We start from the raw sequence: 16453 nt of genomic DNA, 5'->3' as shown, positions 1-16453 counted from the left end.
TTCGTGATTATGATCTGGTAGCTTGAGCTTGTGGGATGGCTCTGGGAATTGCCCTTGATGAAAATGTGTTTTTGGGCTGGGGAGATGGCTCAGTGGAATAAGTGCTTCCCTGGCAAGCGCAAGGGCCTGAGTTCAATCCCGGCTCAGTGGAATAAGTACTCCCCTGGCAAGTGCAAGGACCTGAGTTCAATCCCTGGTTCTGCCAAAAAAGAAAGAAAGAAAGAAATGTGCATTTATGTTTCTCTCTCTCTCTCTCTCTCTCTCTCTCTCTCTCTCTCTCTCTCTCTCTCTCTCTCTGAGAATTAAGATGAGGAAAAATTACTACAATCAAAACTGAACAAAATAATGAGTAATTCTAAAGCAAATTCTCACTACACAAGTCAAAGAATATGCAGGATGGTTTTGCTGCTTTGTCTTCCACCTCTCTTGGGATTGGTCTCTGTGGCATTCTCAGCATTAGGGTCTCAGTCATATGGCACTCTAGGAATTCATAGTTAGGCCAGGGAAGATGGCAGAATGGCATTAGAGGGACTTCTTGGGAGAAAGAAAGCCTCCTGGGAGTCAGGTGTTGAGCCATGGGCAAGGTATGAAGGTACAAAGAACTTTTGGGGTGAGCCTCAAGCCTGGGTCGCACAATGATGTAGAGGTCTTTCACTGGCACCTCCCGTAGCAAATGCATGATGGCTGTGGGCACACATGCAGCTAGGGCTCAAGGTGGGTGGCCACTAGGAGCCTCCATTCCAGAAATTAGGTAGTGACAGAAGGGAGAGAACACCACACATAGCATTCTTCCTGAGTTCTAAAGTCACTATATTAGATCTACAGTCTCGATAGTGGGTTTTGTGGCCAACTTACATGACACCTTCAGACAGGCCCCCTTCCTGCTGACTCCAGACACTGTTCTTCACTCATAATTTCCTTATAAACCCAACCTACTCCATACCTCTCATGGGGAGCGATCTCGTCCAAAAGTTCCATGTCTCTTTCACCTCTCTCCCCACAGTGCTCGTGCGAGAAACCTAACCTCAGTGCACAGCCAGATCCTCCCTCCCGCTTCCCTTGTTGACCACATACTCTGAGACACTTCCAGTCCCACTCACACCACACATTCTATTCATACACTGGCATGCCTCAGCGATCTCATGGTCTTTCCCTGCATTCCCTAATACCCAAATAGCACCCAAACATCAGAGGGGACTCAAGTCCATCACTTGCTGCTTTCTCAGTCTTCTAGTCCTGAGACACCTGGCCCTAGCTACTACACGGGCATAAACTGTCATCCTGTCAACCCTCCTTACTCCCAAGAGCTCTCCTAACCCAGACCACCAACCTCCCCAAGTGTTGTCTGTACGTGTCCATTCCAAGGTTTGATCTCATGGCCATTCCAGTCGTGCTCAACAACACACACACCTGTCCTCTTCTCAAAGGCTTGCAGCTATTAATCTCTCCCTTTACAACTCCCCTCTTCCCACAACCTCACATGCTCCCTGGGAAACTCCACTTGCCTCCCCTGCACCAAAATCACTTCATCCAGCACACCTTCAGACAAGCAACACAAAATGGACACACAGCTGTTTCTGCGTGGCACCTCGGTATATGGAACTCTGTTTTCCTTTGGCTTTCTCCCATTCTAGGGCCCCTCGCAGGGCTTGCTGTTATGTTCACGATAGCTCCCTGCTTCATTTCCCTCATCTGTGTAACTGTCACCAGATTAACAACCCAAAATTTTAATCAGATGCTTCTCTCAAATTACTCCTACCAGGCCTTACTCCAACAAAACCCCTTCAATGATGAAAACTCCTCACCCTGATCTCCAGAATCACAGCCCCATGATGCCCCTGGTCAGCAGGAAGTAGCCAGATGATTTCTTTGCCCCTTTTCTATCTAACAGAGTCTGGAATGAAGGTTAGGATTCAAAGTTTCCCAGGCACTCTGTCCTAACATTCTCCCTCTTGGTTTCCCAGGCACCCTGCCCCCAAAAGCTGTCCCCCGCTTGGCCCTATGCAGAGCTAAGCCCCAAACTGAACAAGTCCTCTTGACTTTGACCTGGGTAAGCAACCACAGAAACTCTCCTTTGTTAGCATTGAAAATTCCTCATAGGCCAAGTAGCCCTGACAAGATTAGCTCTCCCTCAGCTGTTCCACCTCACAAACATCCTCCACACAAAACTCCTTAAAAGCCCTACGCTTTGCCTTGTTGGCTGCTGTCTTGGTCTGCTAGACAGCCAGCCTGCTTGCTGCCCCCAATAAATCTCCTACTGGCATCAGAATGCCTGGTCTAGTCAATTGCGTGGGTTCATACCTAACAAGGTGGGGGCTAAGCTTTGAGGTCATAGCCAGCTTGTTCCCAAGGGTGGCGCCTGAGCACAACTGTATCCATTTCTGTATGCCTTTGGACCTTCATCACTCATGCTGTCACCAAGTGTGGGCAGGGCCGACTCCCCCTGGGGAGGGGTAGGCTATGATTCCATTTCAGTACTAACAGAAGGAGCCCCTGAGATGCTCATTTGGGAGGAGCTTAGACTGAGGCCTCTGAAGTCTGCTCCACATTAATATGGACAGTCTCCTGCAAGTGTGGGTGGTGGGAAATAGAGCAGAGAGCTCTGGTGCCAGAGGGGACAGAGGCTTCCTGGAGGAGGGAGGAGAGAGGCTCTGAGTGGTGGGCAACACTGATGAGTTCTCCTTAACTCTTCTAGATCTTCTAACACACCCTGCTGCCTCTTGTGGCCCTGGGAACATGTGTGTGCATGTGTGCATGTGGGGTGTGTGTGTGTGTGTGTGTGTAGTGTGCAAAAGGTATATACAGGAGAGGCTTACATAACTCTGCTCACGTGTCTGTGGGGGAGGAGCACATGAGTGGGACTCAGCCCTGGTCTTGCCTATTGCTTGGAGATGGCCAGGTCACGTCTCAGTCACACTTCTCGGCCACACTGTCAGACCCTGTGGAATCCTGGGATTACACCACATGTCCCTGAGCTGCTGTTGTCCTGTGCTCCCTGAGCACGGCCAGCACTGCCCCTTGCACCACCTGATGTTGGGGCCCCTGCTGGACATCCTGTCTGTGATGTTCCCAGCTAACTCTATCACCCAACTCTCCCCTTACCCTGGATCAAGAGCCCAGCCTGCCCTTTCCGGCTCCTTTTCAGAGCAACATCAAACAAGCCCAGTGATTTAGAGGCCAGCAAATCTTGGCTGCAGCTTCCAACTTGGAGAGATGCTGTAGACTAACTTTCTGGGGAGATCAGATGACTCCAGGAAGCTCTGCCTGTAGTATCCAAGGCCCTGGGCTCTGAATGATTTAAGTCAATAGAGGAAACCATACTCAACCAGCCAAAGAAGTAGAGTCTCATTTAATGGAGGTTAACAGAAGCAAAAACAGCAGCTCAGGGGGTCTGGTGGTAGTACAGAAAGGGACACGAACAGGGAGCAGGTCCAGGGCTAGAAGTAGCAGCAAGCAGGCAGTCACCAACTGTGGGCAGGCCTGGTGATGCCTCTCATCCTTCAGAATAGCCAGCCAAGGAGGCTGCTATGGGGCTGTCCTGTGCAGAGGAGCTGCTTGGGTGCTGGCATCCTCTCCTACCAGCAGAGGCCCTTCCCAGCTCTTGGCAGATAGCTGTCTGCTCCAAGTCTCCTGAGGAGCATTGAGGTCCTGTATGTGGAGGAGGTCAACAGGTGATGTGGTGAAATGGCCAGGCTGGGCTCTCTTCTAATGTCTCACTGGTCTGTGAAGAGCAAGGTCCTGAGGCCCTTGTGCTAGATCAGATCTGAAGGTTTCCTGCCCAGCCCAAGATGGTCTTTAGCTGGAACCTCTTCTGAAAAACCCGGTGCAAGAAATGTTAGTCCTTGAATATAATGAAGGTCTTTGTCTCTCTCCTTGACAGATGCGAGCTTCTCTGCTGGAGGTCCCAGGGAAAAGCCCTTTGTCTAAAATCAGCTACTGGAGCCTCAGTAGCTGCTGCTGGGCTGGATGGGGCATGTGGGGTTGCACATATGAGGCCACTCAATGCAGGTGGGCTCCATAAGGCCAGGCAGAAGCCCTGGTGCCACATGTCATTGTTCTCCTTCCTCAGAAAAGATTATATCCTCTCCCCCTTTTTCCCTGCCATATCCTTCCAAGAGACCAAGATACTCCATGTGACATTAGAAACTTTATTGCAAGAAGGAGGGAGATGGAGAAACTTGACTGAGAAACATGCAGGTAGACAGAGGTCAGGCAGGAGAAATTTTTCTGGAGAAATTAAGTGACAGTTGGGGAAGGGCATGGCAGGCTGAATGATATCTTCCCAGGATGTCCAAGATCTCAATTTTGAAGCTCATGATTATATTATTGCATATGTCAGAAGGTTGGTGAAGTCAAGGATTTTGAGATTGGTAAATTATCCTTTAAAGAAAGAAGGAGCCAATTCCAAGAAACGTAAGGAATTCATCTCTAGAAGGGAAAGGCAAGCAAGAGGGTTCTCTCTAACACTCTGCAGAAGTTGGCTACATTAACACCTGGATCTTCTCCCAGTGATACCCTTTTCAGACCTCCAATCTTCAGAACTCTGAGAATAGCTTTCTGTTACTTAAAAGCACAAAGGTTGTGGTAGTTGATTATAGCATCAGTATGAAGCTCATCCAGGGAAAAATCAGCAAGCAGAAAGGGAAAGAACAGGTAGAGAAGCAGGCAGGCTGGAAGGAGGCAGGTGATTAGGGCCTGCAGAAGCAGTCAGAGATGCAGGCAGAGGGAGAAGAAGAATACACAGGAGGCAGAACAGCAGCAGAAAGGTATGCAGACAGGCTGGGCACAAGAGCAGGTGACAGGAAGACAGGATGGTAGACAAGAGAGCTCAGAATCTGTCACTGACTCACCGTGGCTAGTGCAGCTTCCTGAGACGCAGGTGGATCCCATTCTTAGATTTCAACACAAGTCGTGGTATAGGGAAGGGGACCCTGGTGGGGTCAGGCAGCAGCTCAAAGCGGAGCAGGGTCAGGGCCACAGCCACCTTCAGCTCATTCATGGCAAATTGTTTTCCAATGCAGTTCCTGGGCCAGACAGGGACAATGAAATGAGGTACAGCCTCAGGCCCTGTTCTGAGCTGATCAGGAAGGGGTGCCTGAACCCCAGCCCAGAGCTGGGAATATGGGGTATTCATATGCCCAGTCTAACCCCTTTCCTTACAGTCATGCAATGCTCTCTCCTGGGCCTGAGGTTACCTTCTCCTGACCTTTGATAAAGCCTTCTAGGTGTGCATGGCTAACCTGGCCCTCTTTTGCTCTCATGAGCACAGAATTTCTTTCTTAAGATGGGGCCAGAGGAACAGTGTGATCCCAAGTCATGTAAAGAGTTAGTTAGTTCTTTCCATTCAGAGTATCCAAGAAAGTCCCTAAGAGAAGAGCCAAATGTTGATGAGGAGCCTCTTTCAGGGGGCTTCAGTCTGGGGATCTACAGATTGTGGCCCCATCTGCTTCCCACTCAGTGGTCAGGCTCCTGCCTCCCTCTCCTGCCACAAGTCAGCAACATCTGTATCCTTCTATTTCCATTCCAGAAATGTCCCTGTTTGCCTTCTTCAGTGTTTTGGCCCACTTCTCTGGTGTCCCTGCCTCCCCTCCTTCTGCATGGCTCCTTTCATGTCCTCTATCAGGCAGGAGGGTCTAAATATCTCAGCTGCACCCACACCCTCCATGTCTTCTGTGTCTCCCACCATTACCTGTGTGACCCCCAAGTTCTAGCTCAGCTCACGAATGTGTTCCCCCTCCACCTCTGCCTGCTCACAGTGTCCCACTGTCCCTCTCCTTCCTGGGTCCCCAGGGGCACCATCGGTGCTTTATTCATGGACATCACAATCCAGAGACAGTGACAGCACCAGGAATGTGGATCACCCCATTAAGAGTGGAAGAACAGGGCTGGGAAGATAGCCCAGAGGCAAAGTTCCTGCCTGGCAAGCACAAGGTTCTGAGTTTGATTCCCAGTAACAACAACAAAATGGAAGAATAAAGGAGGGAATGATGTCTGCCCTAAGCACCAATGTGTCTTGCCACAGAACACATTTTTGTCCTTGACCGAACTCCTGAAAGGAGAAATGGAATCTTTAATCTGTGTTCTTATAACTTAGTAAAAGACTTGGAACACAGAAGCTGGCCTAAAGCCTTCTTTTATATTTAAATTAATTAACTTCACTAGATTAAAAAAAATTCAGTTTAGTTGAATTTAAAATAATGTAAGAAATTTATTTAAAAATTGAGCTACCTAGAGCTCTCCTGTCCTCTAGTGGCAGTAATTTGATTTGCAGCCAATGTGGGAAGTATTTAGGTTAAAAACCAAATCCCAGAAAGTCAATTTCTATTATGGCAACTTCCTATTCTATCAAAGTTGTTTTACCATTTGAAGAATTTTTAAAAATATTGAATGGGAAAATCATGTTTCTACCACTTCTTTATAAAGATTAGAGTAAGTTACATCCTACTGGCAACTCCCACAGCCTTTGAGGGTCATGACGGCCCTTTTGGAGTGTGTTTGTCCAGCTCAGCAGCTACTTTAATTGTGTTTTACATTTTACACACCAAGACTCCGTCAAATGCTATGAGGCATAGACACGATAGTGGTTTTTCTTTCAAAGGCAGTTTACTGTTCCCATCTTAATGCTTTTTTTAAAAATCCAAAGTTGGGTCTAAGTGTAATTTCTATACTTATGCTGGACTTCATCTGTCCCATTATGACAACTGGGAAAGTTATAAGAAAAATGTGAATGTGAATATCACAAATTGTTTTGGGAGGGGCTGGGGAGATAGCTCAGTAGAGCCAGGGCCTCTGTGTTGTGCCCCAAGTTCTTGCTTGGCAAGCACAAGGGCCTGAGTTCAATCCCTGGTTCCGCAAAAACAAACAAACAAACAAACAAAACCAAATTGTGTTGGGAGAGACTGAAAATGCCCTCGAAAATGTTCTTTGATGGCTTACTGTAAACTTTCAAAATCTGTCTGGAGAGCTGGCAGACAGCAGGAGCCCAGAAAACCAACCCAGGCAAAGCAACCACTTGCTGCTGTGAGTTGAGAAAAAGTGAAGAAATGGAAAGGGTGTCATCAGGCATTAAACTTACACAAGAATTTTTGGTTCCTAACATTCTACTTCTAAACTGAGGGAAGCACCGGCACACACTAGATGTGTAGTACCTACTGACACTGAGCTCTGACTGGCCACTGGAAGGACCCTGGACCAGGGCCTCTGTGTTGTGCCCTAAAATGTTCCCTTTCTTTTGCACACAGATGCACCCCCACGAGGCTCCTTTTCTGCAGCACTAACAAAGAAGGGTCTATCTGAAGATGTCATATTTGAACATAGGAGCCTATACACAGTAGGGTACACTACAGGGAATTACCCTCATCTGCTATTACCCAATTACCCACACACGATACCTCACCTGGATCCTCCTGAGAAGGGCAGGAATGAGTGGCTGTGTCGGGAAGAATCAGGTGAAAATCGGGAAGGGTCAAACACCTGCAGAAATAGAACCAGAGCCAGGACAAGTAGGGGTCAAGTTCCTGCTTCTAAGTTACAAGGGGTCAGGAGACCTAGAGGAAGGGGTAGGAGGAGGTTTTGGGCCTGAAAAATCATCCCCTTCCCTCCCATCCCTTCCTCTTGGAGACCTCATACCTCAGGGTTTGGCCACACCTTTGGGTTATGGTGAAGGGCATAAAAGGAGAGTGTGATTGAGATACCTGTGGGGTGGGAGGAGACAGAGAAAAGACTGATTATTCCTGTGCTCTGGGTTCCTGGTCCCTCAGCCAGGAGGACAGACATGCACAAAAAGTTTGTATGCCACAAGCTATCATTTTGAGCATGGTGATCCTGTTGCAAAAGATATGGGTGGACTTGGTAAATAAACTACCTGAACATAGGCAAGGAGCAGAAAATCATGACGCTAAGAGAGAATCAAGAAAGAACTGTACCTTACTTTTTGGAATAAGTCAGGTAAAAACTTATGTTGATAAAGGGTTTCCACTAAGGAGCATATGTTGATTCATTTAGTCCTCACAATAACCCTCCAAGAAAGGCATTAATAGATCCCTGTTTTTCAGATGAGGCAACTAAGTTTCAGAGGCATTGTCACTGATTGCACAGGCAGGATGTGGCAGGGCTGGATTCAGGCCTACTGGGGGTGTGAACCAGCAGGTCTTCTACTACCATGGCAAGGTTCTCAGATTTGGCTATCAGCTGCTTTTGCTTTCAACCGGGGGGCTTCTTCGTAACTGGACTACATCTGACCCATGACACAGAATTCCATGATCATTTGTCTTGACTCTAGACAATACCCTAGACATATCTAGACATATCTCTTAGCCCATATCTGACTCTCTTGTCCTCCTCCACATTTTAGGGAATAGAATTTTAGAGGCTAAAACCTAAAGGCTAACATTTCTTGGTTGAGAACGTTCCAGATTAAATTACATCATATTTACTGATATATGTAAATATACATATATATTATATGCAAATATATGATATGTATGTAATTATATATTTCATCAAGTATCAATTCATTATATCAAATATAGAGTATGATAAAAAGATATGACAATGGAGACACATAAAAGACAAGTATGGTCACAAATCATAGAGTGTTAGTATCTAGAATTGGATTCTAGAGTATTAGAATAAAAGCGTATCACTACCACCAAACTGGAATTAACTGCAGCATTGTTAGACTATGGATTCTGAAGAAGAAAGAATGCTAGCTGAAGAACAGGAGAAGCATAGGTGGTAGTTGTGTAGGATGTCAGAATTAGAAGGAACTTTATAGGTCACTTGGGCTTGAGTTCTACATGGGAAAATGTATTCTATGAATACGAAGAATTCATTTATTAACAATAAAGACTGAACCAGATTAAGAACTGCTAAAACACATGTAGATTTCTAATTCTTTCTTATCCTTGAGGAAAGCTTGGGGGATTCTGGGAAAGTTATACCTTTGGGTACAGAGTTTCCATCAGGAAAGGTTACAGGTTTTCTGAGCTCTCTGACAACAGCTGGAACTGGTGGATAGATCCTCAGGGCCTCCTTGATGCACATGGTGGTATAGGGCATCTGGTCCAGGTGTTCCCTGAAATGAAGCCCATCCTGAAGGGCAGGAAGGGTCCACAAAAACCAAAGTCTCCCCTACAAAAGAGGCTGTGCTATCCTACCTCTTGAGCTTTTACTTACCAAGTGATGGAGGATCCATCTCCCAGCAGGCTCTGGACCTCCTCCCTGCACATCTGTTGATGCTTGGGGTGCATGGCAAGAGCATAGAAGATCCAGGAGATGCCGCTGGTTGTGGTATCATGGCCCTCAAACATGAAGGTGTCCACCTCAGCACGCAGATCCTTGTCAGATAAGCTACTTCCATTCTCCATCTGGGATGGGACACAAGCAGCCCAAGAGAGTTTGTTCCTGCTCTGTGATTTTGATCAAAACTTTAGGCCTCTCCCATTCACACTCACTCTGGCAAACAGGAGGATGTCCAGGAAATCCAAGTGCCTCTTTTTTCTGACCTTCTCCAGCTCTTTGACATCCTTCAGCTGAGCCTTCCTCTGCCTTATTACTTGGTCTATTACAGAACAAAAGTTACCAGGTAGAGCCAAGAGCTACAGAAACCTATAGTGGTCTCATGTGTATGCAAGCCCTCCTGACCCAATCTGAAAGTTCTGTGGAGTTGCAGATGGGTGTGGTGTAGGGGGCAGGAGTGGGAATTCAGCACCCTTTGATGCAAGAGCACAGCTCACAGAGCCTTGCATCAGTGTTGCTTAGCATCACCAACGTGAGAATGCAGGATGTTCTCACACACTACCTGACACCTTCACATCTCAGCTCCCTTGCACTAGGGAAGGACCAGCATGAGTGTGTCTCAGGTTCTGAGGGGCACCAGAGGCCTGGCTTTGTCTGAAGACTTGCCATCCAGTCCTACTGGGCTAAGTCTGGTAACAGAGGGGCACAGGAGGAGGGGACAGAACCTGTGTGCTCATGGGCAAGCTGGCTGGCATATTTGGATCTTCGGCCATGGGAAGACAAACTGTAGATGGTGTCATTCTGGTAAAAGATGTTCCTTACACGGAAGAAAAACAGGTCGTTCAGTTCCCCAATGGCTTGGATGTAGGAGTGAGAATTCCTGAGGGAGAAGATACAAACAGAGTGAGGTGGAAGGAGGCCTGACCTGGAGGTCGAATGGGGATTCCCTTGAATGTGGGGACACAAAACCCTGAGGTACTTGTTACTTCTATGATATGGCCCTTGTGACTCTCTGGCCTTTAGAAGATGGTGTAAGTGGCTTGTCTTCCAGACATGTAAGGACTCAGGGGTATGTGGTGGGGCAGGACTGGATGCAGGCTGCAATTACAATTGGCCTGGGGCTAGAGCCAGAATATTTCTTTGTAGTAGAAATAGTGCAAAGCAAATGTGGCTGGATGCACTAGGTATGTTGCCCCATGTGACTCTCGGGTGAATCCATATAGGCAGCAAGAATAAAGCCCTTTCAGCTGAAAGGCTGTCACTGACCCGGCCAGCTGGACACTGCCCTGGTAGCTGAAGGCGCACTTCATGATTGAGTCCAGTGTCATCAAGGAAACGTGTTGAAAGATCTCCAGAGGGGAGTCCTGACCAGCAAGCTGCTCCCATTTGTCCTGTGGTGGGAGGGTAACTTTCACTTTCATGTTTTCTCCAAAATTTCTGGTTTAAATAGATGAGGCTCCCCCCTATTTCCACATTCTCACAAATGATTTAAAAATTAACTATAACATTCTATAAGATCTGAAATAAATTTGGAATTTTGACAACCAGCTATATTCTTCCTTTATTTTTGATCAGCAAAATATACTTTCAGGAGATAAAGGTGAAGAAGATGCTTCAATGTTCCAAGAGTTGAACTTGACCTCAGGGACTAGCAGGACTCCAATTTTAGGAGACAACCATGTCAAAGCAAAAGAAAACCCAAATTTTCACTGCAGGCACTTCTAATGGGGGCCAGCAGGAACTTTGATTCTTGTTTACTCATTAAAAAGTTTGCTGCAAACAATTGGGTCCAAATCAAAATCCTGTTGAGACTTGATGAGATGGCAGGGTGGCAGTGAGAATGCAGCCCTACTGTCCATTTCACCGCATGTGTTACTCAAAATCTACTCAGGAATGGTGTGGTCCAGGCAGTTAAGTGCTATGTTGAGAGGCTCTGTGGGCCCCTGAAGCTGCTGCTGCCTCAGGCCAGCCAGGGGCAAGTAGTCTTGCTGTTTGGAGGGACTGACTCCTCCTCTAGTCCACTATGCTGAAGACCTGGAAGTGGATGGTGGGTCCTGTACCCACCATGATGCTCTGCCATGGGCAATGAGCACCAGGGAGTGGCTTCACCCTGACGCTTGGGTCCTCCTTGTCCTATGAACTGTCACAGGGATAACTTAAGAGTATTATTCCATATGACTGTCTGAGGACACACATGTTTGAGACCAGCATGTGAGTGTGTGCTATGAGTGTGCAAACAGATGAGAGACAGACTCACCAGCATCACTCGGACAGAGTTGGCCATGATTTCCACATAAGGCTTAAGGATGTCATAGTGAAAGGCTGGAGTCAACATCTTACGGTGCTGGAACCATGGCTGGTCGTTCAACAGGAGCAAACCATAGCCTGGGGCAGAGATAGGGGCGAGTGTGTGTGTGTGTGTGTGTGTGTGTGTGTGTGTGTGTGTGTGTGATAGAATAAGATCCCTGGGATAATTTGGGAGGAAATTATCTCTGGAACTATGATGTGGAACTGGGGAAGACAACCCTGAGAAAGGTGGAATTTCTTGGACAAAGGCAGGAAGGACATGGCACACTCAGGAATGTGGATTTCCCAATTGGGCTGCTCTGTCTGCTGTGATTATGCCAACTCTTAGATAAAGGTTAAAATAAGCATTGGGGTTAGGTCAAGGAGGTGCATAAATAAATGCCAGGTAGGACCGTTTGAAGACATATGGCAGAAGCTGATCTTTAGGAGGGCTCATTTCAGTATCAGGAAGGGATAAGAGTCTGACAAGAAGAAGAAAAATGAGGGTTGCTTTAGGAATGATTGATGACAGTGGGGACTGGGTACCTGTTGTTCTCTGTAAGTCAGAGAAATGACACTTGGAAAACTTAACGGGGCAATAACTGTACTCCTAATTTAGAGAAACATACCGATCCAGGGTGCCAGGAATCTGTAGGAAGAATTGTCCTTTGGATCTGAAAGGTAAGCAAGGGATTAAAAGGAAACAGAACCAAGTAAATGTGACCCTGAGCAAACTGTTGTTCAGACAGTGGGATGTCAGGATTCTTGATGACTACCAGGCGGCAGTCTGTGCTACATCACCTCCCATTGCTTCCAAGCCCTTCTAAATTTGTCCTGATGGTCAGTTTGACTAGGGAAGGTAGGCTCCTTATACTAGAGGCTGAACACTCCCAGGACTGTGAGGAGGAGCTGGGAAGAAGCCATAGCTACAGCCTCAAAGCCAAGGAAAGAAATGGAGCATGCTGGTTTTCTAGCATGGATACTGACTCAGTCATCTCATGACATAAGACAGGCAGCAATTAGAGGTTTCAAACCCAAGTTGGTGTAGATACAAAGTTTGTTTTCAGATTTAGATCAGTAAATATAACAGAACTCCTTCATTTGATTTTAAAAAAGAAAGGTAAAAAGAAAAGAAAATTGGCTCCACACAGTTGTTTTAAAACTTCAGTACTGAGTAAGAATTGTTGGCCAAATGCTGACTTGTGGTCTGGGTAAATGTTTGTTGTGTTTAGGGTTGATGGCTGAAGCATCCCTCTGGGCTGGAATTTGATGGGTTGGTCTGCGGCATACACCACAGAGTGGGGAGCTTCTCTTGCTAGAAGGAGGCTTCCCTCTCACCTGATCTCCCTAGGATCACTTTCATGTAGTCAGGATCGTAGATCATCAGGTGAGCTTTACTTCCCCAGAACCAGCGAGGAAAGGCGCTTGGGAATTCCTCTACCCATTTCAGAATCTGCTGCAGCTCTTGTTCCGGATAGACCTGTCATCAAGGGAAAGACAAATCAGCAAGTATTTTTGCTTAGTTAGTTCTAGCCCTTGCAGTGAAGTGAAGGGAAGCTTGTGGGGCTGAGTGCAGAGATGCTCATGGTGCTTTGGGCTCAGGATTGCTGCCTGGTCCCTCGCCTGGCCTGTTTTGTGGAGGAGTGCCTGCCCACTCATGGGAGGGAGTGGCTGTGGGCTAAGCTTTGTTATCAGCTTATCAGGTTAATTATCACTTTCATATCTTCAAGCATTTACTTCTTTTTTTATTATTGTGCATTTTCCTCTGCATCGCCAGTGCCAGGGGCGTATTTGCAGATCCTTCAGCCAAAGTGAGACGTTTGGAGCTGGTTGCCTGACCCATCTAGGTTGTCATCCAGAATTTGCTGTCTCCTGGGACTTCCATGAGCCACATTCTGTGCCCCACTAGATGAAGCTGTGTGCACGGGAGAAGCCATGGGCATCAGAGACTCATCTCTCCATCCAAGCTTCATATTTTTCATCTCTCCTTAGTTGTAATCAATGTGCAGTCCCTCGCTGAGCTCCTCTCCCTGCAGTTCCTTATCTAGTCAAGCAGTGGCTTTGCACGGAGTTGTTGCTGCCACTCTTCACCCCGCACCCTGGGCTGCTTTTTTCTCTCCTTCCTGGGGTTTGCCACAGACCTGTGCCAACTCCACTGAGCTCATAGCACAGGGAGAGCGGAGGCTGAGCTGGTGGCTATTAACACTGTTTAATGAGTAACTCTAATGTCCGTCTCCCTCATCACCAGGAATTGTGCTGCTGTTTCACTCTGACTTTCAGTATATTAGCCTCCAATATCACTCACTGTGGAGATTTCCTCAGATGTGGGCAAATCTAGCTACTTGGTCACTCCACCTGATGTCAAACATGCTCCCTGTTAGTTTGCCAGTGGCGTGACACCTTCTGAGATTCATGTTTACCATGAGCCCCACAGGGCAAGGATCCCATCACACTGGTATCTGCATTCCCAGACAAGCTCAGGCCCAGTCACAGAGGTTGGCCTCAAGTGACAGGAGCAGGGTGGAAACCTAGTCCTAAACCAGAGGTGCTTTGAAGCCTGGCTGGTTCCAGTACTCTGGGATCCTATGGCAGGATTCACAAGTCTGAGTTCAGCCAAGGCAACTCAGAGACTAAGCAAGGCCCTGTCTCGAAGTAGAAAATTAACAAAGTCTGGTTTGTTGAAAATAGCTGAGGGAGCTAGGGGGTTGCTCAGTGTGGAGGAGAAGAAACTCAGAAATGGCCAGTCATAGTCCCTCCAAGTACAGAGCTGCCAGGTCAGGTGACAGATCTGCTTAAGGGAGGGGGCTGTGGCAGAGCCAAGTCACAGCTGAACCAGCTGCTTGTGAAGGAGTGAGCCACCTGAGGCTGAGATGAGCCCAGCCTGAGAGAGACGCTGGATATTCCTTGAAGGCTACATGCTTGCTAATGTGGTAGATTTGTCCTGCAAATTGCTGGCCAGGCTCCAAGAGCCCCAGCTTCCTTACAATGCCTCTTCCTGCTTCTTCTTACCTTGTTCCCAAAGAGCCAGTGTGAGGGTGGACACGGGAACTGCTGGAGAGCTTTTAGTAGCCACTGTCTGCGAAGATAGAACTGGGCTGCCTTGAACAGCAGCAGCAGGAGGCCAAGCAGGGAGACCACTTGGAGGAGCCCAGAGATGCTGCCTGGGAAGCTGGTGGGGCTGAGTGCAGAGACACTCATGGTGCAGTGGGCTCTGAATCGCTGACTGGTCCCTCTGCCTGGCCTGTTTTGTGGAGGATTGCCCGCCCACTTGTGGGAGGGAGCAGCTTCAGGCAAAGCTTTGTTATCAGTTTATTAACTTGGACAATCTACCTTTCAGGACAGAAAATGCTTTGTCAGCTGACTGTGGTATCATCTCACACACAGCCACTCCGCCCCCCATATCATGCCCAAATATTTATTTATTCACTTATTTCTTTATTTTCCTTTTAAAATTGAATGTCATTTATTATTATTTTTATTTGTATGTATGCACAGGGCACAGTGTGATATTTTGATACAGTATGTTTTGATCAAATCAGGTTAATTATCATTTGCATATCATTAAGTATTTACTTCTTTTTTGCTATTGCAAAAGTTTTATGTTTTAATTATCAAACATGATTGCCAGGAAAAGATAGCTATACTGCTAAAGCAGTATCTCAAGTGAGGGTCCCAGGCATTGGACTTCTTCCCACATGTTTATTAAGGCTACAAATTTATTCACCCAGAGGAGAGTTCCTTAGATTCCCTCAATAAATCCGGAACCTACATTTTTTCCTCTGCATCACCAGTGTCAAGTTCTTCCAATAGATGGTAAATGACTGCTAATTCAGACATCTAAACACTGATTTCTAGCTCCTTCCAGAAAGGTCGGCTGATCAGTCTCATAGGCAGCCAGGGACTTTTGGTGGCCCGGCTGTGGGGGCAAGTCCTGTACTGCTCCATGAAGAATCCAGTCATTGTGGTTGTGCACATGTACTAGCTCCTGATTCCTTAGACAGAGATTTTTCACTTCAGCTCACAAGATTTTTCTTGTAGCTTCTCCTTTCCTTAGCACATTATTAATAGATTCTTTTGTGTCTTTGCTTTGGACTGAGTGAGACTCTTTCCTGTCTTTGTGGTTAGCAGGGTCAGCCACGATGTTCGGGATTGCATCATTTCCACCACTTCAGATAAATCTGGGCTCTTTTGGCAAGGCAGCAAGTGGTGTGAACCTGGGCTTCTTTAACATCCTCTTTTCTGATGGTGGAGGCTTTCTTACTACTCTTCTGTCATGAATGGTGGAGATTCAGCTCATGTGGGGCCATGCTCCACCCTTCCTGCAACATGGACTTCAGGTTTCCCCACTGCTATCTTTGATCTGCTGGAGCAGGATGGATTTCCTTCAACCTTTAGGCATCTTCTCATTGGTTTTTAGCCCTTCTGCTTCAGGAGACATTTTGATTGTTCTCTTCTTCTACTTAAAGTCTGGGGACCTGATCACTCTTCTACCTTTTGTCTTGGTCTTCCTAGGTGTGCTAGAACCATGGTGGAGAACTTACCAGTGTGACCAGAGGAATCTGCCATTTTCCTGCCTTCCACTTAAAAGGCTGTCTCCCTCCCTCCCTCTCTTTCTTCCTCCCTCCTTCCCTCCCTTCCTCCCTCCCTCCCCTCTCCCTCCCTTCTCTCCCTCCCTCCCTCCCTCCCTTCCTTCCTTCCTTCCTTCTTTCCATCTTTCTTTCCTTTTTTCATTCCTTCCTTCTCTCATTCCCTTCCTCTGTCCCTCCCCCTCTTCTTTTTTTTTCCACAACCTGTAAAGACACAGAAGAGAATGTCTAGAACTGCTTCAGAAAATGGCAAGAATTATGAGATAAGTGTGTTTTAAATGAGAGGGGTTATTTTGTAGAGGAATTCAGGATGTATGGTTTTTTACTACAATAAATTTAAA

General features: G+C 46.9%; 1 protein-coding gene across 2 annotated transcripts; it reads right to left on the bottom strand.

Annotated features, from left to right (window-relative positions):
- Positions 1-3329: 3329 nt before the first annotated feature.
- LOC101586956 (cytochrome P450 4A10-like) lies at positions 3330-14731 on the bottom strand. 2 transcript variants are annotated; one of them, XM_004639163.2, is made up of 13 exons: positions 14536-14731; positions 12865-13006; positions 12156-12200; positions 11498-11625; positions 10507-10631; positions 9966-10120; positions 9456-9562; positions 9178-9368; positions 8943-9076; positions 7630-7694; positions 7397-7473; positions 4851-5024; positions 3330-3811 (listed from the first exon to the last, which is right to left on the bottom strand). In XM_004639163.2, exons 1-12 carry the CDS (start codon positions 14722-14724, stop codon positions 4856-4858), a joined length of 1527 nt encoding a protein of 508 aa, XP_004639220.1. In that variant the 5' UTR covers positions 14725-14731; the 3' UTR covers positions 3330-3811; positions 4851-4855. The 2 variants fall into 2 exon arrangements, with proteins under 2 accessions (XP_004639220.1, XP_023580040.1); XM_023724272.1 differs by having other exon boundaries at positions 3330-3648.
- Between the last annotated feature and the right edge of the window lie 1722 nt (positions 14732-16453).

The sequence above is a fragment of the Octodon degus genome, unplaced genomic scaffold, assembly GCF_000260255.1.
Source record: "Octodon degus isolate 3935 unplaced genomic scaffold, OctDeg1.0 scaffold00107, whole genome shotgun sequence".
In the NCBI taxonomy this organism is placed as follows: Eukaryota; Metazoa; Chordata; class Mammalia; order Rodentia; family Octodontidae; genus Octodon; species Octodon degus.
Note: the sequence above shows the minus strand (reverse complement) of the source record. Positions and strands in the feature narration are given on the sequence as shown.

Bases quoted from the DNA above. Each gene is read 5' to 3' on its own strand.
- LOC101586956 (XM_004639163.2), bottom strand. From the start codon at position 14,724: ATGAGTGTCTCTGCACTCAGCCCCACCAGCTTCCCAGGCAGCATCTCT. The intron at 9,077-9,177 runs GTAAGTAAAAGC...GCTTCATTTCAG, and splicing joins GATGGATCCTCCATCACTTG to GGAACACCTGGACCAGATGC. The intron at 5,025-7,396 runs GTGAGGTATCGT...TGTCTGGCCCAG, and splicing joins CCCTTCTCAGGAGGATCCAG to GAACTGCATTGGAAAACAAT.